At 42.0% G+C, this 24471-nt stretch overlaps 1 protein-coding gene across 2 annotated transcripts; it reads left to right on the top strand.

Moving 5' to 3' along the window:
- Nucleotides 1-452: 452 nt before the first annotated feature.
- setd1a (SET domain containing 1A, histone lysine methyltransferase) lies at nucleotides 453-22492 on the top strand. 2 transcript variants are annotated; one of them, XM_079645800.1, is made up of 21 exons: nucleotides 453-585; nucleotides 2102-2246; nucleotides 3649-3747; nucleotides 3837-4107; nucleotides 4623-4777; nucleotides 5425-5684; nucleotides 6284-7937; nucleotides 8153-9133; nucleotides 9822-9989; nucleotides 11499-11583; nucleotides 11674-11816; nucleotides 12114-12147; nucleotides 12240-12429; nucleotides 12572-12615; nucleotides 12905-14208; nucleotides 14918-15266; nucleotides 15431-15609; nucleotides 17864-17974; nucleotides 19503-19622; nucleotides 19924-20061; nucleotides 20411-22492. In XM_079645800.1, exons 2-21 carry the CDS (start codon nucleotides 2109-2111, stop codon nucleotides 20582-20584), a joined length of 6597 nt encoding a protein of 2198 aa, XP_079501926.1. In that variant the 5' UTR covers nucleotides 453-585; nucleotides 2102-2108; the 3' UTR covers nucleotides 20585-22492. The 2 variants fall into 2 exon arrangements, with proteins under 2 accessions (XP_079501926.1, XP_079501925.1); XM_079645799.1 differs by having other exon boundaries at nucleotides 569-865.
- Nucleotides 22493-24471: the final 1979 nt, after the last annotated feature.

The raw sequence follows: 24471 nt of genomic DNA, 5'->3' as shown, positions 1-24471 counted from the left end.
TACACATTCTGACAAAATGTAAGATGGTTCCTTAGATCAAGTATTATAAATAAAATAAGAAACGGAGTTCTGAGGCATTCATCACCCTGTATTAATATGTTTCATTTGTTCATTCCATATACCCAACACAATATATGGAATAGATTTTTTTGGCCTTTGACCTTTATTGAGGCTTTCTTTTATTTTCATCCAAAAATATAGTTTGAGTCACTGTATTGTTTTTGCTGAAAATATCTAAATACGACACATATTAATTGTTTTAACTGCACAATTGTTTGAGAAAAGTAATTAAATATATGAATAGTTTGCATTAGACGAGTAGTGTCTTTAGAGGGCGTTATGATTACTTCTCTGGTTTTGGGTTTGCATGAGCAGATTCGAACATATATCTGTAAAGTGCAAAAACGTGACTATTAAAAATACAGGCGTTTATTAATATATATTTATTTTTGATATTCAGTTATATTTACATTATATGTCACTGCAGTGGCTTTCTTTATTTTATTTGTTACTTTGAAGAAAGTGCCGTTCAGGAATCGTGGGCTGCATTCGCAAACACTGATGGAGAACAGGCGAGGCTTTCAGGTTGGTTATGCGATGGCCGCTCTCTCAACAATATTTGGATTTTAAAGCGAAAACAATGGTTTTGCCGCTCTGAGAGGATTGTTGATGTCTGGACTAGCTACCGGAATGATAGCGGCGTTGTTTTAGCCCGTCAGATTTGCTTAAGCGCCGGCACGGAGATGTCCTCTTTCTGTTAGGCTTTCAGTGTTTTTCTTGTTCGTCTCCCGGGCCTGGATGAAGCTGCCTACACTGTAGCGGCGGGTTGCTACTTTCGGATGAGCGGGCAGTAGCTCTCAAAGAGGTGGGGTCTGAATTTAGGAGAGAAAACAAGTCCGTAGAGCTTCTAAGAGAGTTGCATAACATACATGTCATAGATAACATGTTACCGATGTGGTCGGAGGGGCAACATTATCAGAGTTTGACTCCTAACTTGATGTTCTTGCTAGTTAGCATTAGCCAACGGCAGCGGTAACTTGCACCAGCTAAAGCGTCATTTTAACATTTGCAAACCTTATATCGTATCAGAGCTACCAGTTATGTTGCTCCTGCAGAATAGAGAGGCACCCGGTTTATATTTCGTTTACGTGAACTCTGTTTTGACGTCTGAAAAAATGATATATTTGAATTTTGTTGTTGCAACTAGCATGTTGCTAACTGAACTAAGTGGTCAGTGACGTAACGCTGGGCATTGTTTTGACAGCACGCAGCATCTTAGCCCATACCTAAAACGTGTATATTACTATCTTGCTCAGTTATTTTTTTTTGTTGATTATTTTTTCTAACAGACATTAGTTAGAAAAGTTAACGTGTGTCTAACTGATGTGACGCAGCTCACCGTTCTGTTACAGTACCATACAGTGTAACGTTAGCCTCTGCCAGCGACCAAATATACTCTGTCTTTAATTACTGCAGTATTTCTCATCAGTATATCTCTAACTGGGCTGTTTTCTAAAAATGCTAAGGCCTCTATATGAACTTCGAATGTCTAAAGCACAAATTAAGATGGATGTTTGAAATGCAGTGTTAATGACAACAATCCATTCTGCTATTAAGGAGATACCAATGTTTGCAATCTAGAACACTGTATTGTTGACCCAGGGAAACATCATATACATACAGAACAGATGAGAACAGAAGAGCTTTTAAAGGTCTCCTAAATGTTCCTAGGGTGTTGAGCTGAGCATAGAACCCTGTGAACATATACAGTGGGGCAAAAAAGTATTTAGTCAGCCACCAATTGTGCAAGTTCTCCCACTTAAAAAGATGAGAGAGGCCTGTAATTTTCATCCTAGGTATACCTCAACTATGAGAGACAAAATGAGAAGGAAAAAAATCCAGAAAATCATATTGTCTGATTTTTAAATAATTTATTTGCAAATTAGGTATACCTAGGATGAAAATTACAGGCCTCTCATCTTTTTAAGTGGGAGAACTTGCACAATTGGTGGCTGACTAAATACTTTTTTGCCCCACTGTACATGTGTACACGTCCCCATACTGTAGCTGCTGTTTCATGGTTTTCTGTTTGACACTTCAGTTGTAGGATGGATCCAGACGGTGGGGCAGATTCTCAAAAAGCTGTCAGTTTGCAGTGGCAGAGCTACAAACTTGTCCAGGATCCAGCCATCCGGCGAGTTGCACAGAAAATCTACAGATATGATGGAGTGCATTTCAGTGTGCCAGTGAGTTGATTGTCTTTCTCTTTTAATACATGTGTGTTCCTTAAATACAACATGTCTAATTTAGGATACAATACAACTTTATATCAAGAACTTTTACTCATTTAGAAAAAAACCTCTATAGAAAATAGTTTGTCCCCTATCTCTTATTCAAGGAGGATAGTCATGTCAGCATACATTTGATCCATCCATTTACTGAACCTTCATTCTGTTTTCACTATCAAATACCTGGTGCTTCTTTTGTGTGTGAATTCATGTTTTATTATTATCCTGTCTGGATGTGATATGAGTTCAATGCCACTATTTTAAAAGCAGGCTTTACACATTCAGACCGAAGACACATATCTGCCTTTCTCACAAAACAACGTCGACAATAAAGTATTTGAACTAACAAGAGAAATATAAATAATATAAAGTCTGAAATAGTGCAAACATACACTATGCAAGGAACCAAATATACACAATATACATGATAAGTAAGTTGCAAAAGCCAAATGTACACAATGCCAGAAATCTAAACGGGTTAACTGTGTGTGTAACTTTTTTTTTTTAATCGTTTATTTGAACCGGGACAGTGCACATTGATGAACACTTTAAAACAAAATAATGCTTACACGTGTAAATGAGCCGGATTTTAGCTTTGAGCTAATTTCCATCCGTAGTCCCGTCACATACAACATATAAGAACATGACATTTATATACATAGCAAAAATAAATACATGATATGCAGGAAGAGCAAGAGCAGCATACAAGCATTTACCACATGGCAGTACAATGTAGCGGCTTTGGTATATAAAGTGCAAGATAAGATACAAGAGCTACATAAAGTGCAAGAGGAGATACCCCTGTATAAGTGCATTTAGCGGTGATTACCCGTCTGTTTGTTGCTTAACCATTCTTTAAAACTATTGAGAGTGGGACAATCCCGTATCTCAGTTAGGAGGCTATTCCACAATGAGCTGCCTTTAACGGAGAGGATATTTTGTACAAGTTGTCCGTCTACGGTGGACTTCACAGTCTCCTCTGGTTTCTGACCTAGTGCAGCGTCCAGTGTGTTTTTTGTGGATGAATTCCCCTAAGAAAGGGGGGGGGGGGCAGTCCATGTAAACATTTATAAAAATAACACATACTTTTAAAAGACTTAAAATTGTCAAAACTGTTCTAGGATGGTTCAGTGGTTGTATGAATTTTGGCTTTCTGTCAAAAACCTTGAATTATAAACCGTAGGGTTCAATCAAAAATAAATGCTGCCTAAAAGCTAACCGTAAACAGCGAGGGTCATAGAAAATATCCTGGTTGTAGGAAGAATTATTCTACTTTCCATATCTCTGTCTCAGGTATACAGTGTGTGTTTTCAAGTTGTGTTACTACTGGAAGAAATAATATCCTTCTCTTAATTTTCAGGACTCTGGATTTCCTCCCATTGGTGAACTGCGGGACCCTAGACCCCGGAGACTATGGTCCAGGTATACAGAAATGTCCCTGCCAGTGCCCAAGTTTAAGGTGAGAATAGCCTCTGAGCACTAACTTAAGACATACTTCACCTCAGGCTTAACATGTTGACACATTATTTTACCTGATTTTCTTCACAGCTTGATGAGTTCTATGTGGGTCCCATACCCCTCAAGGAGGTGAGCTTTGCTAGACTGAATGACAACATCAAGGAGCCCTTTCTGGCAGAAATGTGTGCAAAGTTTGGTGAGGTGGAGGAGATGGAGATCCTGTTTCACCCCAAGACCAGGAAGCACTTGGGCCTGGCCAGGGTGTTGTTTACCAGCACCAGAGGCGCTAAGGACACAGTCAAGCATCTGCACAACACTTCTGTCATGGGTAACATCATTCATGCTCAACTGGATATAAAAGGTAAGTTTAAACACCTTATCTCCGTCATCTTCAACGTTAACCTAGTGATCAATCATACTATACATTTTGTGTGGAGTGAGAAATACATCGCCAGTACAAACATGTAATGCATTTGAGTTTTTGGCTGAAAACTGTGTTTGTCTCTACCAAAAAGAAAAAAGTACACACACATTATCATAAACACAAATGTATATTATGCCATTTAAAAGATATCTGAGATCTATATACACATAGTTTTAAATGGTAAAACACAAAGGTAATACAATCATGAGATATATGTGCCAGCTTTTTGTATCGCTAAAGATTGAGCTTATGAGTAAAATGCTTTTGCAATTCCTATATCTGCACCTTATATCCAAATAAAAAAACCTTTATGCTATATGTCCTTTTGACTCTAAAAAAACAAACAGACATTAGCTGTTCCTTGGTGGAGACGGTGGATATGGGTGATGTCTGTAGTGCCCTCATTTCTCGGTCTGTATTTATTTTTCTTTGGCTTTTGTTTATTTCCACAGGCCAGCAGAGGCAAAAGTATTATGACCTGATGGTAAACGGGTCCTACACTCCTCAGACAGTGCCCCTGGGAGGCAAGGCTTTGACTGACAGGCTCCCGCCCCCAGCCCCAGCACCAGCCCCAGCACCAGCACCGTCGCAGCCACAGCCTGACACGGTATAGTCGCAGCATCATTTTCACTTCAGAATCTTATTTTTCCTATTCTTAAAAGCATATATTAAATCAAATGAAGCTTGAAATGTTTTTCTTTTTTTATTGTGGTCTTTTAAATGTAATTGATGGTGCTGTGTCATTGCTGCTAGATCATCTCTTTGACCAAATTATACTTTTTTTTTTTTTTACAGGCAACATGCCAATAAATATCGATTTAAGCAAATATTTTGTTTGATAAAAACATGTTTTGTAAAGGCTTGCATCTTCCTTTTTTCAATAAATATGACCTTTTGGACTTCACAGCTCTGAGGTTATGGAGATGTTTCAGATCACACAAGATTGAAAAAATCCTATGTAGCCACAAATAGATTTGATTTCTACCAATACTATGATAATAATGCTATTGTTGAAGCCTTATCTTGATAGAAAACTGTGCTGAAACATCTGTATAATATGCAATGAATTGTCAGGTTACATTGCGGCATAGTCATGTCAAACAATGTTGAAAATGTGCAATTCAAAAGTAGTGAATCAATGTTCTAACTATTTGATGAAGCCCGCTTTCACTTCCCTAATGATCTGCTAAAGTTCATATGGATATTGGATTGTAAAGAATCTTACATTTTCATCGATATGCTTGTTTTGAACAGTCATCAGAAGTCAGGCGGAGGCTTTCCAGTGACCTTGCGGTTTTGGCAGCAGGGGTCCAGGCCCTAACGTCAGGAAGTGCAGACCCTTCGTCTGGGGAAACTGGTTTCAGTGATCAGCGTCTGGACACGCCCCCCTCTTCCATGTCGGGCCCCTTCACACCAGGCTCCACTGCCTCATCTCAGGGTGCTGGAGGAGGAACACCATACAGCTCCAGATCTGGGACTCCTTTCTCACAAGACTCGGGCTACACTGGCGGAAGGTTAGTCGATGATACTTGGCCAAAGAGAGAGTTGCATCAAAACTGTACCATTGCCTTGGTGCTGGTGTTATTATTCAGGTTCCTTGGTAAAGGCTGAAACGCTCTATCTTTTTCTGTACATTATGATATTATAGTTTATTTCTCTTAATAGCTTCTTGATTCGTTATAGCAATTATGTTGCAAGGATGTCATGTTTGGACATTGCACAAATGTAATCATTCCATTACAAGTACTGTAACATTATTATGCTCTGCATAGAAGATTCCATTGTACACTGTACAGATTCTCGATTGTATTTACATACATTAATCAACAATAAGTAAGGGAATGTATGCTTTTGATCATTCAGTGAAACTGGCAGTGTTGTCATGGGTAGTGGGTGTTAGAGTGGCAGTTAAAATTAGACGACATCAATTAAAACATCCACAGTCTTTCACGTACACATGCAAGCAGAGCAAACCTTTTTTTATCATCTGAATATGACTTGTTTTTGTTATCTTTATGCCAATAAAGCATGTTTAATTTAATTGATTGTCTGTATGGTTGTCATGCAGGTCAGTAAAATAATATTTTTTAATAACTTCATTTGTGTCATGCAGGCATACTGGCTACAACACTGTCACTTTGGGCAGTGGCTACCCTCCCCAGGACATGCTACCTTCGTCCTCCTCGTCTTCTGCAGTCTCATCTACTGTTGGAGGACACAAAGCATCTCGCTTCTCGGAGGACGCACAGGAACCTTCAGTGTTTCATCGAGGTCGCCCTATATACCCCCCAAACGCATCATACCGTCCCAACGAGCCGCCATGCTACCCTCCATACCCCAATGCTGGAGGGCCTGGGCCACACATTGCGCACCACTCCTCAATGCCTCCTCCACCTCTTGCCGCCCAATTTGATCAGCCCCCAATGTCAGACAGGGACCGTGACAGAGACTCGGCGGGGCGCTACGGGCCGGCGGGGATCGGCTCCAGAAGGTCATCCTACCACCAGCAAGACACAAACTCTTCCACAAAGTACCATTCCCATCACTCCCATCACCACTCAGAGCGCAGGGAGGACAGGGCGTACCGGCGAGACAGCCTGGGCTCCCGGTCAGGTGACCATGGCCACCAGAAACACCGCAACCACCACCATTCACACAACCACCACGGCAGCAGCAGCCACAGAAGGAGCAGCCATGACCGGGACAGAGACAGAGATAGAGACAGAGACAGGGACAGAGACAGTGACTACTCCAACAGCTCTGACCCCAGATACAATTCCAACTCCTACCGTTCTTCCTCTAACAGCATGTCTCCTCCCCCCTCATCTTACTCCGCATACCCCTCCTCCAAAGAGCCAGCCCCTCCTCAGGGATTGGACGCTTCCACCCGTCTTGCAGGCACAAGCCTTGCCGAGAGGGGCTCCCTGCCGTCGGTTGGTGCTGACAAAGACTACCACCCTGGTCACCACAGTGCTCTTCCTCCACCGCCTCCCCCAGTGCCGGCCCCCCTCCCACCAGCCTCAGTCATAGCAGCGGCTGTAGCTGAGACACTGGGAACGCTGGACTTCAACCAGGATAGTCCGGCCCGGGAAGAGCAGTGGACAAAGCCAAAGCGCCGTCCCAGCACGCCACCAGCACCCCCGAAAACGCCTCCGCCTACCTCCCCGCCTCACCCTCCCATTGCTTCTTCCTCCACGTCCCCTTCCTCTACCTCCCTTCCCCACCATCTTCCCTCTTCCTCCAGCTCCCCACCTCAGCGTGACTCCTCCTCTCCAGAGCCAGATTCCACCAATGAGAGTCTACCGTTCGTCTACCACAGCAGCAGCCTGGACTCTCGTATTGAGATGCTCCTCAAAGAACAGAAGGCTAAGTTTTCTTTCCTTGCCTCCGATGAGGAGGATGAAGAAGATAGGAAGGAGGAGAAGCAGAGGGGTGTGCGTGGGGAAGGAGATCGAAGAGGTGATGGGACAGGGGAGCACACAAGTGGTAACCTGGTTGGGGACAATGGTGAGAAGGACCACATGAAGAAAGGGGAAAGAGACAGAGGAAGGAAACGGGGAAAGGGGGGAGATGGTAGGAAGAGTCCCAGTTTACATACAGCAGCCATACCATCGTCTTCCTCCTACTCCTCTCACAACCCCACAGAGGAAACCCAAAAACAGGTTGGCCTCACTGGAGCTTTGCAGGAGGAATCTTCACAGACTGGATCTGCTGATACACGCAGCAGGACAGGAGCACACACACCACCTTACAATGGACAGAGTCAGGTAGGACCAGTAGCATAATAAAGCTTTAAGGGACACTTCTGACAAGTCAAAGTTGCATAATCACTTTTTTGCTACTTTGTTAGCATATATGGTACTGGTTATCACACTGGTATTCAAACAGTACATTTCTTAAGCCTTCTTGTAGGTGTCTTTTGAAAGTGTGGAAATCAATGTGCATGGTGTATACTAACAATCTAAACTCTGTTTTCTTTTAGTCCTCCCCTCACTCCTCAGGCGAAGACATGGAGATTTCAGACGAGGAAGAGGAGGTGACTACCATAACAACAGTGACCTCCCACCAGGCCTCTCTCACCTCAGGTTCCTCACCCTGTTCCTCCCAGGCTGCCATGCCTTCACGAACAACAGACCACTCATCTTCGCCCCAACCAGACACTGCACAGCACTTTGGCACCTCCATGCACCCTCCCATACCTTCCTACCCTCCTCATTTGCCACTTCCTCCTGGTTACTCCCTCCAACCCCCACCTCCGCCCGGGATCCCTCCCCTTTCCCACATGGAGCTGCACTCCGAGTATCCTCCCATGCCCCACCACATGTATGACTATGCCTCGTCCATGGAGCTGATGAACCAGTACAGCGGTGGAGCTCCAATGTCTTTCCAGATGCAGACCCACATGCTCAGTCGCCTACACCAGCTGAGGGTGTCGTCCTCCAACGGCACCCCCGGCCCCGGTGAGGCAGCCACCGCCGACTACTCCTCCTACCATCTCCACCCTATGCCGCCACCCCACACACACCACCCCTATATGGACCAAGAGGGGAGTGGAGCAGGTGCTCATTATGACCAGGACCACCGCTACATGCCCACCCATATGCCCTACCCCTACCCAGACCCCCACAGCACCCAGATAGCACACCCTCAACACCATGGCATCCCGCCTCCCCATACTGGCTGGCCGCCGCACGTGTTGCCGCCCCACTACGCCTCTTACATGCCCCCCCCGGGCTATGGCACCATGCTCCCCGGGGAGGGAGACGAGTACAGGGCTCCAGATGGGGAGGAGATGTCTATGTTGCCTGAAAATCCACATGAAGCCACAGTGCAGATGGTCCTGGGCACTCTGATCCAGGAAATGAAAAACATCATGCAGAGGGACCTGAACCGCAAAATGGTGGAGAACGTTGCCTTTGCGACTTTTGACGAGTGGTGGGAGAGGAAAGAGACCAAGGCCAAGGTAAGGAAGAATGGTGTATATTTGAAGCTTGTTTTATTTTGTTGTGTGTACACAAATATAGCTTCATCCAATTATTTGTACATTTATTACAAATATTTTTTTATTAATAAACTCAGACTAGATCTTTCTACAATCCTTGAATTCAAGCTAATCCTGTGTTCAGATTCAAATCGACCAGCACCTTTTTTTACTTGTCGTGCCTTGCAGTGTTGCTACAGATGTAGCTTTCTCCAGTTATTAGTTAAAAACCTAATTCATAGATAAAGCACGTGAGCAGTAAATAAAGTAAATGCAATTGTTTCCACCATTAGCAGCATTAAAGTGATAAACACATGAATTGATTATTAAAGTCCAGTATATATGATTCTGAACAAGTCATTCTACATTTTGAATACTTGTATTGTTTATACTTAAGTGTAATTTGATGCAAATACTTTGGCTTAAGACTTCGAATGCAGAACTTTTTCACTATTTAAAAGTATTTAAACCTTGTTAATATTACTTTGTCCACCGGGTGCCTTCGAAAGCTGCCCCTACTTTTACCATCTGATGGCAGTTCAAATGGCCTCCTTTATTCTCTGTGGCAACATGATGCCACAGACCACATTGATCAGGCATCAGAGTTGTATTGTGAAATGGAAAAGGGAAATAAATACAAATTGTAATTGCACCATGTTTCCTCCTCCAGCCTTTCCAGACAATGGTTAGAGGGATGTCTGCATTACGGGATGATGAGAAAAAAGAGGAAAAGATCAACCGTCCTCGGGAGCCTCATACGTCTCTCGTGGACTGGGCGAAGAGCGGTGGCATGGAAGGGTTGTCTCTCCGAGGACCAGTCCGACTTCCTTCCTTCAAGGTAAAAGCACTTTGGCAGAAATTTGACTGCATTATAATGTTCGACAGCTCACAATGTGATTAGATGAATTAAAACACACACATTGCATTTAGCTGACGCTTTTATCCAAAGCGATAAGTACATTCGACCAGGAAGATACGACCTTGAAGAAAACAGAATCATATAAGTACATCAGGTATCATAGAGCCAAACATTTCAAGTGCTACTCAACTGGCTTTAGATAAACCAGCCCTTTATTAGTATACAAGAGCTTTGTTTATAGTTCTATCGCTCGAAGTGGAGTCGAAAGAGATGAGTTTTTAGTCTGCGCCGGAAGATTGATGTCAATGGGGAGCTCATTCCACCATTTTGGAGCCAGGATAGCAAACCCACGTGTTTTTGCTGATGGGAACTTGGGTCCCCCTCGCAGTGCTGGTGCAGCGAGCTGTTTGGCCGATGCAGAGCGGAGTGCACGTTCTGGGGTGTATGGTTTAACCATGTCCTGGATGTAGGAAGGGCCAGATCCATTCACAGCATGGTATGCAAGTACCAGTGTCTTGAAGTGGATTCTAGCAGTTACTGGAAGCCAGTGAAGGGAGCGGAGGAGCCGTCGCCCTCTTATATTCGACATTGAGTCAATTATTTACATTTTGGTGAGATACTTATTTTAAGAATCCTATAAGAACATTTCCGGTAGATGCAAGATTCAAATTGTTCTGTTGCATTATTATTATTAAAGTATATTTTACAGTCCTGTCAAATAAAGGTTTTGTTGATAATTGATAAACGATCAGGGACTAACCTAATCTACACCTGATAACATAACTCGCAATAATAATAATAATAATAATAACTTTTATTTATATAGCGCTTTTCAATAACCCAAAGTCGCTTACAAAAAAAATTAAAAGTACAGAAAGGGGGTGAACAGGCAGAAGACAACATATTGGACAAGAAAATTGAAGATGAACATTACATGAACAGGCAAAGGACAACACAGGGGGGGAGCAAGCATAGGACAACGAGCAAAAGACAACATAATGGAAAAGAGGAAAGAAAAAGTTGATGAATGTATGAATAAGAGATGCAGCGTGGGGTGAATAAGAGATACAGCGTGGGGTGTGAGTGAAGTCAGTGGGTTGGGGGGTAGGGTAAGTTGAAGGCTTGGGAGAAGGGGTATGTTTTCAGCTGGGTTTTGAAGGTAGACAGTGTGGGAGAGTGGCGGACAGATTGGGGGAGGGAGTTCCAGAGGCGGGGTGCTGATCTGGAGAATGCTCTGTTGCCAAATGTTTTGAGTCTTGATGGTGGTACTGTGAGGGAGAGAGTGGAGTGTGCAAGTGTCAATTTGAATGAACATTGTTGCCATGACATTCCCTAACAGTGCTGGTCCCGGGTGTACAGTAGATACTTTTAATCCTACTTGCCACCAGGATCCCGTTATAATTTGTCTTATTTCATTTATTTGTCAAGTTTGTGTCAGATGTTAAAGTCCATTACTTTAACAAATATTGTTGATTTCCACTTGTTTAGGTAAAGAGGAAAGAACCTCAGGAGCTTCAAGAGGGAGACATGAAGAGGCCACGGCCCTCGACCCCACCAGACGAGGATGACGAAGGTTTGTTGAGCTCATTTTCAACATTGTAAAGACTGCTTTGATTTAAAGGGCCTGCTGCATTTACCTCTCAAACGGATGTATTGTTTTCAGCTCGTGCGGGGAGAATGCCGGAGGCAAGCAGACATGGAGCTGAAAGAGACAACAAGAGGAGGAAAAAGAAGCCAAGAAGTCGTAAACCTTGGGAGCTCGGCAGCGAGGGAGAGGAAACATCTGATGGCTCCTCCACTGAAAAGGTTTGGGTTCTTATCTCTTATTGTAAGCAAACAAAAAATCAAGAGCACATAAACAAACCAAAGGTATGCTTAAACGAGACATTTCAAAACCTGTTTACATCAAATGTATTCACTAAGACAGCAGACTGAGCATCGAATTATAACATATCTTTGTATTCATGTATTCAGCTTGTGCGTGGTATTGATTTCAAATGTGTTTTGTGTTATCAGGTTTGTTAAGAATTGTGTTCTCACTCTAGATGGCAGCATTTCACTGTGATATATTAGTTTTGTAACTATAATCCTTTTTATTTGTAGGAGGATGAAGAGGGAAGTGAAAAGGCATCTGATGGTAAATCACAATCTTATTTCAATACATTTACTTCTGTTTACTTTCAGTTAAAGGTCATAAGGATCCCTAATATCTTCTTCTTTTTTTTTTAGATGATGCCCTTAGTGCTGATAGTGACGATGAGAGCCTCTCCTCGTCCTCTGACGGCTCTTCATCTTCAGGATCTACATCTTCATCTTCCTCTGAAGATGAGGATGAAGAGGAAGGAGAGAGGGCTGAGAGCGAAGGGCCAGACTCCATGGATGATTCGACCATGGACAGCACAAGTGAAAAACATGGCAGGTATGGAGTTTGAAACGTTGTGTTTATTCCATGTCTAATATATGCCCATTCCACAAATACGATTAGTCTATTTTATTCAATTGAATTCACGTTTCATCGTCAATATCACTGGCTTCAAATGTATTTCTTCTTTTCTTTCCAGGGAAAATAATGCAGGTGCTTTTTCAAAGGCAGAAGTCAAAACAGGTTGGTCAAAAGTCCTCCTCAACATCGATCAAAACTGCATACCACATTATCCAATGCAAAAACAACAACTATCACGACCATAGGTTAAAGGCACAATTAGTAGAATATGTCGCTTTTTGCTTGTAACTAGGAAACACAAGTAGGCAATTTTATATGCATCTTTTGTTGCTTTATTGTATGAGTTTAAACATTGTTTTTAATACAATTCCTACTCATTGTGCCTTTTACTCCTTGTTATTGCTCTAAACAGTTTGGATCGGTCTCTCAAAACTCATATTTGTTCTCTCAGGTGAAACCAAGGACAGCAAGCCAGATACAAAAACAGCACCCAGCAAGCGTCCTCCATCGCCCCCGTACCCACGGCCTTCGTCCCCTATTGTTCTTGTGCCCCCTCTCAAGAAACGCAGGAAGACTGTCTCTTTCTCCACAGGCGAGAACGACAGCAAAATGCAGCTGCCGACTGCACCCGTATCTCCATCTCCCTCCCAACTGTCAGGTGAATCTCCCTTTTTCTCCCCTGGGAGGCACCCAGACTCTCCCGTCACCGCTTCTCCATCACCCACATCTCGTCCCTCTAAGGGCATCCAACTGCTTCCCTTTGCCTCCAAACCAGGTGAAGGCAATGCCCTCATTGTGCCCCCGTCTGGATACCAAGATTTGGATGAATCCAAAAAGGGACCCCCTGCTTCTCCTCAGACCCCCCCTATCAAATCCCCTGGGAAACGGGGTACAGGAAAAGATTCCCCCAAATCTCCCATCCCTCCTGGTATGGTGTGCCGCACTGTGCAGAACCTGCCATTGGACCACGCCTCTCTGTGCAGGATGGCCTTCGAGGAGGCCCCTCCGAACCATCCCGCCAACAAACGGTCCAGAGGCAGGCCTCGGACCACCAGCTTGTCTGCGTCCTCCAGTCACTCCCTCAGAGAGGAAGACGAGGATGAGGAAGAAAGTGAACAGAGGTTGAGACTCAGAGAGCAGCTTGGGGCATCGAGCCTCCTGCAGCTGGCCTCGGCTTCAACCACTGACCTGTCCGTGTTGGCTGACGTTGCTTTGAAAATGGACCCTGACACCGGGGACTCGGAGGAGACGGAGACATCTGACGAAGCAGAAGAGCAGAAGATGGAAGGTGATCTCCTCTCCTCAGAGTCTCTGGCCCGGGTAATGAGCCAAGAGGGTATATTTGTCATTACGGAACACAACTACTGCAAACCTCCTGTTCTCACAGTACCGTCCGGTACCAAAAGGACTTCCTCCAAACAAGACCCCTCAGTCTTGCTTCCAGCAGACCTTAACAATATTTCTGGGGTGCTTGAAGCGCCAGAGGAGGTCATTGGAGAAGCCCTTTCATCCAGAGGAGATAAAGGAGAATTCTTATCCACAATGGGAGTGCTTTGTGAGTCTGAGGGTGCAGGCCAGGCTGCATCTCTACCGCCATCGTCAAAGAAGAAGGCCATAGCTGGGAAAGGTCTTGAACTTGAAAAGGATATGAGCAAAAAGTGGAGAAGGAAAGACAAAGAAAACCTTGAGCTTCAGAACACGCAAAAACAGAAGGAGCAGCCAGGAAGCAAGAAACAGAGGAAGCGGAAACTAGAGGTGCGTGCAGCTTCTGCTTTGTTCCTGTAAAAGTGTTCTGAGGTCTTTACTGTAACCAGCGTGTCATCATTTACAGTCTGTAAGTGTGTGTGACACAAAAGAAGTGACTCATTTGTTGGTCCAGGTTTAATGATGGCACATATTTCTCTTTTTTTCTTCCTGTGTGTGTGCACAAAATCTCCCATCCTCATAAAAAGATAGTATTGTCCTTGATACCAACACGCTGCAGAACTACAGAGTTAAGAGTTAATCAAAAAGAAAACCGATGGCATAACAGACACACATAACATTTGTATTTCCAGCATTGTATTCGTTGTGGATTCCGGCCTGATGATGTTTTTGTCGTAGCTGGAAGGAACGTGGCCCTGTTCCTTTCTACAAGCAAACAAATCAGTCACATCCGTCTTAGTTTTTTCATTACATTTGTTCAAACTTGCTGCTGTGAGAAAGTAGCTCGGCCTCCAGCACACCTGGTCGATGACTTATTTGGCCATTTGCTTCTGGCTGGAACCAGGCCGGTTTTGCAGCATGCTTTTAAAAAGAATTACTGTAAAACAAAGATATAGGGTTAAATCAATGTGTCATCTTCTGAGTCAAACTGATTTTTCTTGGGATCAATCTATTAACATTTCATTGGTATTCATATTGCTCATCTCTGCTACCATGACTCATAAACATAATAACAATCACAACATCTCCTTCTGTGCAGGACTCAGAAGAAGAGGTGGATGTGGAGGAGCTTGAGTCTGGGGAGCTTTCCAGCTCAGACACAGAGGACGATATGGTTGAAGACGTTAGGAAGAGCGAGCGTCTCTTCCTGCAGGAGGCCGGGGTAACATCGTCCCAGCGCTGGCCCAAACCTGCCCCTGCATCCGAGCCATCAGCCATTAAGTATGACAACCGCAGTGAGTTTGAGCAGATGACCATCCTGTATGATATCTGGAACACGGGTCTGGACGGCGAGGACTTGAGTTTGCTGAAGAAGACTTATGAGAAGCTGTTACAGGACAACCACAGCTCGGACTGGCTCAATGACACCCACTGGGTCAATCACACCAATATCCTTTTCTATTACTCACTCCTGCATTATGTATGGTTGGCGTTGAAATGAACCCCAGTTACCAATTTATAGCTTTCTTTGAATGAACAAGTATATTGCTATTTATGTTGTAGTTCCATTTTACCGGGTGGTCTTCTATTGTCCTTGACCTTTGAGCTTCACTAACCAATTTGCCGAACCCCCGGCGTAAGAAGAAGAACCCAGGACAGCTGCGTCAGCATGTGACCGGTTCAGCCAGAAGTGAGGGCTACTACGCCATCAGCCGCAAGGAGAAGGATGTCTATCTGGACCTGGACCTGCCGGAGCAGGTCATTCGGGAGGTGGAGAATGTGGACCTCTCGGTGAGCATGCTCCTAACTCCATTCATTCTGCAATCCCACTGATAACCACTTCTACTTTCTTTTTGGAGGATTCAGATTGTAAGCGAGGAATGCCAAACGGTGCTTCTTCAATGATATTGCCAACTCATTCTAAGAAGGTTTGCCTGTTTGGTTCTGTTGTTTAAGAAAGCCCTAAAGGCAAGGGAGACCAACTATTTCTGGTTTCCAAATCTCCTGGGTTTATGCCCAAATCACTGCTAAAACGGGTTTAAAGGCAAATGTTTTGGATGGTAAAAAACGTTTGTATTACAATGTTTTTTCTTCGAAGAGTGTTAAAACCACAAGGGATACTGACTAAACGTTCTTCTCCCCCGTTGAACAAATAAGGCACTACTATCCTGTTCTAAAATGAATAACAGAGGAGAGGAAACATTTGAAATCAGAAATGTGCTGATCAGATTTTATTCAACTTCCCTCCGTGCTTTTGCAGTTGTTCCTACTTTATTATTGATTACAATTCTTAAACCAGCTTTTAAAATAATGAAGATACAGTAAACAACATTTTTAAAACAATGCATGAACAATCTTCACTATAAAGGAGAGAATCTAAAGGACTGCTCTGGACTAAAGTTTGGTAGGTCCATTTCCTTACAAATGAGTATGAAATCAAGCATACAAATGTTTGTGTTAAAAAATGTATACAAAGTTTGCTTGAATCCAAATGTGGTTCCAGTGCACCCTGCTGTTGCTGTGCTGGCTCTGTAAATAAACACTAGGGGGTGCAGTACTTGATATAGTTATTATAGATGGTTAATATTACCTTAAATATTTATTTGATCATTTAGATGACGCTTGATGATGCTTATTGATACCCCTTAGGAATTGAATTGGCAGGGAGGTAGGTAAGTGGAATCAGCCCTCAGCCGTTTGGCTGCGAGTTGGAATAATAAGAGAGTTTCCAGTAGAGATTTTAAATGTTGAGATCATTGGAACAGTGATACAGATTTTCCAAATAGCTGCTCGGCTATTTGGAATTTTAGGACTATAAAACAAAACTGTAACTCTTATGGTTGAATAGCAACGTTTAAAAGATACATTCACAGTTCCTTAGTAGTTCTAATCTTTGTTTGTATTGAAAAAGATAATTGATTTCTAACACTCAGAGTAGCATTCTGCGATACAGATGGCTAACAGATGTCCCAAATGTGCCCTTAAAACAATTTAAACACCGTGTGCCTTTTTGTCCTGGAGAGCTCGTGCTCATAAAATAAATCATGGGTTTAAACATTGTTAAAACTAGTTAAACTTTAACCTTCATCCAAAAACACTTCCATTTGGAATATTTAGACGGAATCTGTGATAGCCATGGTATGTCCACAAACCTCCTAAAATGTAACACAAGTCCCTCCTGCTGAAGGATTTAATTTACAAAAATCCCACTTTGAAACAATCAACCAAAACAATATAGAGCCCTCACATCCTGAAAGGCATCAGTAGGCAAAACATTTAGGTCTCTGCTCGCCAAATGTGTAATTGAATTGAGTTTTGTGCATACACATCAGCACAGATGCTGACATTTGGCATTTCCAGGGGAAACCCAGCGAATGGTTGTTTTGTGTTCCTATGCAACCTTTGTTTTCCATTCTGGCTTTGTGCCGTGTCTCACTGCCACCATGGAGATTTGTTGTTGCATTTTGATGATCTAACCTCCGTCAGCATCACCCGCAACAAAGTGAGATGTAATTAGACACCACATCAGTCAGCACCTTTTGATGTCATGAATAAATTAGTACCTGACTCAGGTACACAGAGTTTTCGCTTTTATTTTTCCTTATGATCTGACTGTGGAGTTCACTTTGGAAATATGTTCAAAGCTCAGTGAGTTAGGACTGTATACAAAAAATTTTCAACAGCTACAAAAATAGACAGAGCTCCTTCGTTTGAAAAAAATATGCTTGAGAACCTCATTCTGAGAGTTAAATAATGAAAGATCCATTCAAAACAACTTGTAATAATTGTTTCAAAGCCTTCCGAATTCACATCTAGTATGTGTTCGATTGAGAGAAATTTGAGTCCTCCATCATGCTTCCTCTTAGCATTTAGTTGGTTTTTATCTGCCTGCACAGTAACAGATTCCAAATGAACCTTACCCACATGAACAAATGAGGGTCAAAGTTAAAAGTCTGGGTCATTCTCCTCTAGGTCAAGGCCAGGTGAAGTGTGATTGTGCCAGTGGTGCAATTCTAATGTTATTTACCGTCTGTTTTTCTACCAGGGAGCAAACCGTGTGCTGTCAGAGAGACGCTCAGAGCAGCGCCGCCTCCTCACCGCCATTGGCACAACGGCGGTCGTGGACTCTGACCTACTCAAACTCAACCAGCTGAAGGTACATACGGCCTGCATGTTATCTCATGTTCTGCTACCAGATTCACATTGAAGCTACAAAACCTTAAGGTCCCCAAGGGTTTACATTTCTTAGCATTTGCCAGTATTAAAATGTCACAATACAATTATCTTATATTTTGTATTGTGTATAGTACTTTAATTATTCTTGAAATAAGACAAAATCATATTCTATCCTTGAAAATACTTTAAAAAAGATGAACGTCCCTGGCGGAAATCATTCTTAACCATCATGGCGGTAGGAAAGAAACACACCTCTGTAAAGGTAATAGCCATTGGTGAAGCATTTTCTTTTTCCAAACACTGTAATCTCCTCACTGCCATGACAACGTTCAGATTGAATCAGCAGTCGGTAAAGCCACCTTAGTGCAACAACAGGCACCTTTGAGCATGTTGCTGTGCATAGTACAGAGAAAACACTGCCATGCAAAAACACTTAAAAACAAACTGCTACCCTAAATGTGTACATGGTGTCTTCTAACAACTTCAATACAAGTTTGATTGATTGCTTGATTCGTGTAGTTCAGGGCTATTCAATAGAGAATAATGTTAAAAATTAATCTTCCTTTTTTTTTTTTTTTTAAGATTGTTTTTGGGCGAGAGTGCCTTCATTCCAGAGAGGGTGTTACATTGAGAGATAGAGAGGAAGACATTGCCTGAACTTCTGTGGGCTTGGGTTTCGAACCCACCTACTAGCTACTGTAGTGACAACTCCTGTCTTTTATTGCATCTCTGCGTGAATGATTAGATAAGTTCACCTAAATCAAATGAAATGATGTTGATGGTTAAATTAGCTTCACATGTAGGCCTACTGAGTTCTGAACTTGCCATTTAGATCTATAAAGACCTTGGGGCTATGTTGTTTGATTTAATTAGACACAATATACGCACTCCACTATTTACCGTATCTGAAGCTCTTAATATGATTGCTCATATTTCAAGCTATCTTTTTCCCAGCCCCTTGCTTTGGATCATTTTCATCAACCGGCCCCCATTCCGAACTACTTGAATTGCCCTGGTGTAGTTTAATGACTTTGCATACACAAAATAACTTTTTGTTGGACCTACAAACTGCTGGTTCCTTTCAGAGGTCCTGCTTTCAATGAGGAGTTGCCAGCTGTACACTTTTGAGTAATGAATGTGTGGGTGATTAACTTGCTCCCTAGGAAGGCGTTAATCCTTCAACGCAGGCCGCCTGTTTCTGTTACTGCCAAGGCCAAACATTTCACAGAGCTAACCCTGTGTGAAACAGGAAATCAGTCTGGATGCCCTCCCTTCATTAGCAACACCCTAAAGGAGGGTTGAGGTCATATTTTAGGGTGGAGGCTGTTTATCGCTGGAACTGTGATGAGTGCGGTTACAAACCAAGTCTCCTAAAAGCACAAACAGCATTTACTTCACACATGTACTAGGGTTTTAATGAAAACTTTAAACATATTCATCTGAGTGTTTGCATACTTTGTTTGTTACCAAGACCTTTGTTACAGTGATTCTTTTCTGTCTTTGTGCAGTACCGAAAGAAGAGGCTTCGCTTCGGACGCAGCAGAATCCACGAGTGGGGTCTTTTCGCCATGGAGCCCATAGCTGCTGATGAGATGGTCATCGAGTACGTGGGTCAGAACATCCGACAGGTACGGCCTCCTGTCTGTTTCACTGTGTGTTTTGAAAGCAAACCCTTCCAGTTATCCATCTCAAGTTTCATGCAGTGATGACATTCCAGCTACAATATTAATAAAATATGCAAGCTGAACTGCAAGTGTTCTGTTTAGAAAGCTCAATCATCATTACATTATTGGTTCATTTCGTAATTGATTTGTCTATTGGCAAAAAAGAACTGTTTTGATAATCGATTAGTCATTTGTAAATATAGAAATCTTCAGATACTGCTGCTGTTGGCTCTTTTTGTGAACAACATGTTTTGTGTGTGTCCAGATGGTGGCTGACAATCGAGAGAAGCGGTACGCACAGCAGGGCATCGGGAGCAGCTACCTGTTCAGAGTGGACCACGACACCATTATTGATGCCACAAAAGTTGGCAACCTGGCAAGATTTATCAACCACTGCTGCACTGTGAGTACCGAACATCTTCAGTCCTATTCTTCCCAGTATTTATCATTTTTTAAGTTGAATTCTGTTCATTCAGCAGAGAGAGTTGATTATGTCGGTAAGAAGGGCAACGGATGCAGGGTTCTTCGAGACAATTTTGTTTTTCTTTCATTTTATTTACAACTCTTTCTTGGAATATTTCCAAGGTACAAAAAGGTAAAAAACCAAGTAGCCTAATCCCTGTCCCTTCTCCAATGTAAGATACAAAAAACTTGTCGTTGTCATAGTTAACAGACAGACACATTTTAAATGTTCATTTTCAAATTCTTCTGGTACTGTTCCTCATCCTTCTCTTATTGCTTTGTTCCTCCAGCCAAACTGCTACGCCAAGGTAATCACAATAGAGTCCCAGAAAAAGATTGTGATCTACTCGAAGCAGGCCATCGCCGTCAACGAGGAGATCACCTACGACTACAAGTTCCCTCTGGAGGACAACAAGATCCCCTGCCTGTGTGGGACGGAGAACTGCCGCGGGACACTGAACTAGTGGATGTGCTTTTCTTCGTCACCTGGCAACACCCAGACCCCCACTTGATTCACCCTTTGTAGAGTGTACATGGAAAGGCCAGGCCACTCTATGAACCCACCTCCTCACATTACCCAGGAAACAGAGACACACACATTTGCACTTTCATGCCCACTTTTCATTCACGTGGCAGTTTCACAAGCCAGGGGAGAGGTTAGTGTCACCTGGCATGAGAATGCTAGTTGGGGGACGTCCGCTTCTTTTGTGGGGCGATTGTTGGACTCCATTGGTTGTTTTGTTTTTTTTAACCAGGATGTTTCGTGTAGCCAGGCATAAAAGGTCTTTCTATTTCCAAGCCATTATCAGATTGAAGGAGCACGGTAAAACAAAACAGAAAACGCCATTATTCTATGTCTACGTCGGCTTACATAATACACATCCTGGATCACTCTTGCCGTGTCGAATCCCTCCCTGCTGCCACCCACCCATCCACACAGATCCACGCACAGACGCACAGGAATATCTGACAAATTCAGGGTTTTTAAAAGTGCTTGTTATAGGCGCACTTTTAAAATGACAAACTTCATTCAATTTGGTCTTCAGTTATGCAAGATTTCCAAGTGTGAAGATTGTTTTGGAGCTTTTTTTAAATTCAATTTCATAGTATTATATAATAATATTGCTATTGCGAATGATGTTGTTATTCAGTTGCATTAGCTGTAAGTATCTTACAGTGAAATGAGCTTCAGTGTACCCAGCCCACTGTCCTTTGTTCACCAGTCAGACCCTCATGTTCTTGCTCCCCTGATTTGCCATAACCTTTCTTCTGGATGAGAGAAAAAAAACCTTTCAACTCTTGTTTTTGACCCACGTGAATCTATGTCAGTTAGGTTGTAGCTAAATTGTTTTATTTTTACATGGCTCCTGAATTTTTGCCTGCAGGACCAGCACAACAGGGATTTAGCCTGTGTTTATTTTTCCTTTTTTCCCCAAAGTTAGAGCTATGTTAACAAAGTGTTGTGACGAGAACAAGAACCATGTTTGTTTGCATAATCTCTCTCTATCTGTTTATCTGCGTTCCATCAAAGCAAAGGTCAAAAGTAGGCAAACTTCGTTCTTCAGGCAATGATTACGACCAAACTCATTCAGGTCCTGTTCAAATCTGTGTTCAGTTTTTAACTTAGTCAATCTTTGTGCTACATATGTTTTTAAAAGGCACAGTTATTGGATTTGGTTAGGTCTCTTTAAATGTTTCGATTGTGAGTGTTCATCCCCCTGTTTTGAGGGCCTTTCAAGAATACATTAGTATGTATTTTATTTGGAAGTGCTGAGTGGTTCACCCCAAAGAAACATCTCTCCCTGAAAATACATCGGCCCAATGTAAACAAGTGTCCAGCGTAGGATCTGTTTGCAGTGTAGATGGGTGGAAGGTATATATAGATACGCTCCATGGGTTTGCAATATGCCGCAGACAGCAGGATGTATATGGCCCTTGTGTTGTGTCTCTGTTTTTCACATGGCTATGGCCGTCCAAAGTTTAACTTTCATTTTAAACTTTTAACTAAAGTTTGGTTTTATTTTGTTCCCTCCCAAAAAGGAAAATGTGTAAGATATTTTGTGTTGCAATGAAAGCCTTTCATCACAAACAAACCCTCTTTACTACAGTATAAAAAGATGAAATCAAAGAAGTACATGTAAATATTGTAGAAGTGTTTGTTTCTCGTAGAAACACACTGATTTCAAGCTGTAAATATGTTGTTCCTTTTCTTCTCTCCATGAGGATGAAACATGTACATACCTTCCATTCATTTATTTTTTATTGTTTTTCCTTTTAATTTGATTATTTTAATATTATTTGCAATATTTCTTGTATTAATGCGTTGGACCCTTTATTAATGGTGCATTAAAATATTTTTTAAATAAATGAAACCATGTTTTTCAATAACTGTGTCCTCCTAGTGTTCATAGCACAAAGGTTCAGCCAGTGTTGGAGAAAAATGTAGGCAACTGTGACTCAGTATACATGTCAGAGAGAAGTTATGAATACATTTTGAAACACTAGGGGGTAATATGCAGTGTTCAAAAGGAAGTTGCTTGCATAGTGGAAACTACCAAGTCCCATTTCCTCACTTGAAAATGGTTCCTACCATGCACCTGCAATTTAGATGCTTCCTGTTCAGAGAAACGAGAGGAAGTGCTGAAATCTATCCAATCAGATGACGATAGGAGAGGAAGACCTGGTGAAGCTCACAGCGCAGGAGGTGGCGTGAGTAAAAAGAGGTTTCAAAATATGCTTCTTTAATAATCAGTATTTTTAAGATGCATTATTTACTAGACCTGAAATAATCTCAGCTTGAAAAAACACTTCACCTGTTTTTGTTCCCCAAACTATGATAATTCTCTTCTAGGCTTATTTTGAATAAACTGAACAGACACACAAACAAGGGAAATGGTGGAAGGGCCCATATGCAATCACTACGTACAGTTTGAACACATGTGTGCGAAGCCCCTGCATGTGTACTTAAAACATAATGATTCATTCAAAAATCTGGAAATTGCATTTCAGTCAACTAATTCCCTTCCTAATACTCAATACAGTGTTTAACATGCTTAGGGACTATAACTGAATGTTTTTATTTATTCTAGTATTTCAACAATTTAGACAGTTTGTATCTAAAAAACAAACACAATTGTGGGAGGGCAGAAGGCATACAAAAGTAGCCCTCCCGTTAGTCATCGCAGGACACTAATGTGATGTTATAAAAAGCATTTAGTGGCTGCAGGGAGAGCCAAGCAAAGTCTGATTAAGTGATGAAATGACATGATAACACAGTAAAGTAAACCTCCCTTTGACCGGCCTTCCTTGGTTAATATGACCTCCAAATCGGGGTGTGCAACGGCCTTGACAGTAAAGGAACCTTTAATAATTATATGGTGTTACATCAAGGTCAGCAATTATCTCAAACCACAAAGGTTAATATCAGTCAAAAGAAGCAACAGTGTACTTAGTGAAATTCAGTGGCCAGTAATTTACACATTATATATATATATATATATATATATATATATATATATATATATATATATATATATATATATATATATTTAGAAACATGGTCTGGGTAACAGTCCCATCCATATTAGGCACAGTGATCGTGTTCAAACAAGATCTACAATGTGCAAACGACAGTAAATAACTTGTTTATACACATTGTTTCCATAATGTAGGCTACTTACCGCACTCAGCTGTCACCACTGCAAGTGCATACCAACCTATATTACACATTGACAATAAATCCTTTCCCCAGTGGATGTTTTATAAAAGAACATTTCTTAGTTAGACATCATTTAATTGTTGTCCATCCTATGATTATGTTTGATGACTCACTTAAACTATTTATATATGACATATATAAATAGTTTAAGTGAGTGCCCTAGGTAGATAAGTAAACCTGGTGTTTACGTAATCAGTCAGGCTGATCTTGATGAGCCTGAACTTCAGGATGTTCTTTTCCCCATAATGACCAAGTCGCTGCACATTATCCCGCTTATTACATGGCTAGATACTAATCAAACTAAGGAATCGTCTCCCAATATTAATTGAAATGATTTTATTGCCTTAAAATTATCGTATTTCTTCCGCTAAGATAAAAAAAACTCCGTTCCACGGCGCACCAACGGCTAGAACTGCGACAACAACAACTTTACGGCAGCACTGTCCAACTCTGTTCACAGTTTCTGATCCACTAACAAGTCCTTAAACACTGCAGAGCCCATACGTGTTCCTGTTAGTCTTTACTTATTGTCTGTCCGTGCTTCTGTTCATTTATCTAAGGGCCTATACAGAGGCTGCACTAAACTACATTTGAGTATTTAAAATACCTAGCCATTATTTTTGCGGTTATTTT

Source organism: Notothenia rossii, assembly GCF_949606895.1.
Source record: "Notothenia rossii genome assembly, chromosome: 8".
NCBI lineage: Eukaryota > Metazoa > Chordata > Actinopteri > Perciformes > Nototheniidae > Notothenia > Notothenia rossii.
This window is presented reverse-complemented; position numbering and strand designations above follow the sequence as displayed.

What these genes read in the sequence shown, in the direction of transcription:
- setd1a (XM_079645800.1), top strand. Translation starts at nt 2,109, where the DNA reads ATGGATCCAGACGGTGGGGCAGATTCTCAAAAAGCTGTCAGTTTGCAG. An exon ending in TCGGGCTACACTGGCGGAAG is followed by an intron (nt 5,685 to 6,283) that starts GTTAGTCGATGA and finishes TGTGTCATGCAG; the next exon opens with GCATACTGGCTACAACACTG. An exon ending in TGGGTCAGAACATCCGACAG is followed by an intron (nt 19,623 to 19,923) that starts GTACGGCCTCCT and finishes GTGTGTGTCCAG; the next exon opens with ATGGTGGCTGACAATCGAGA.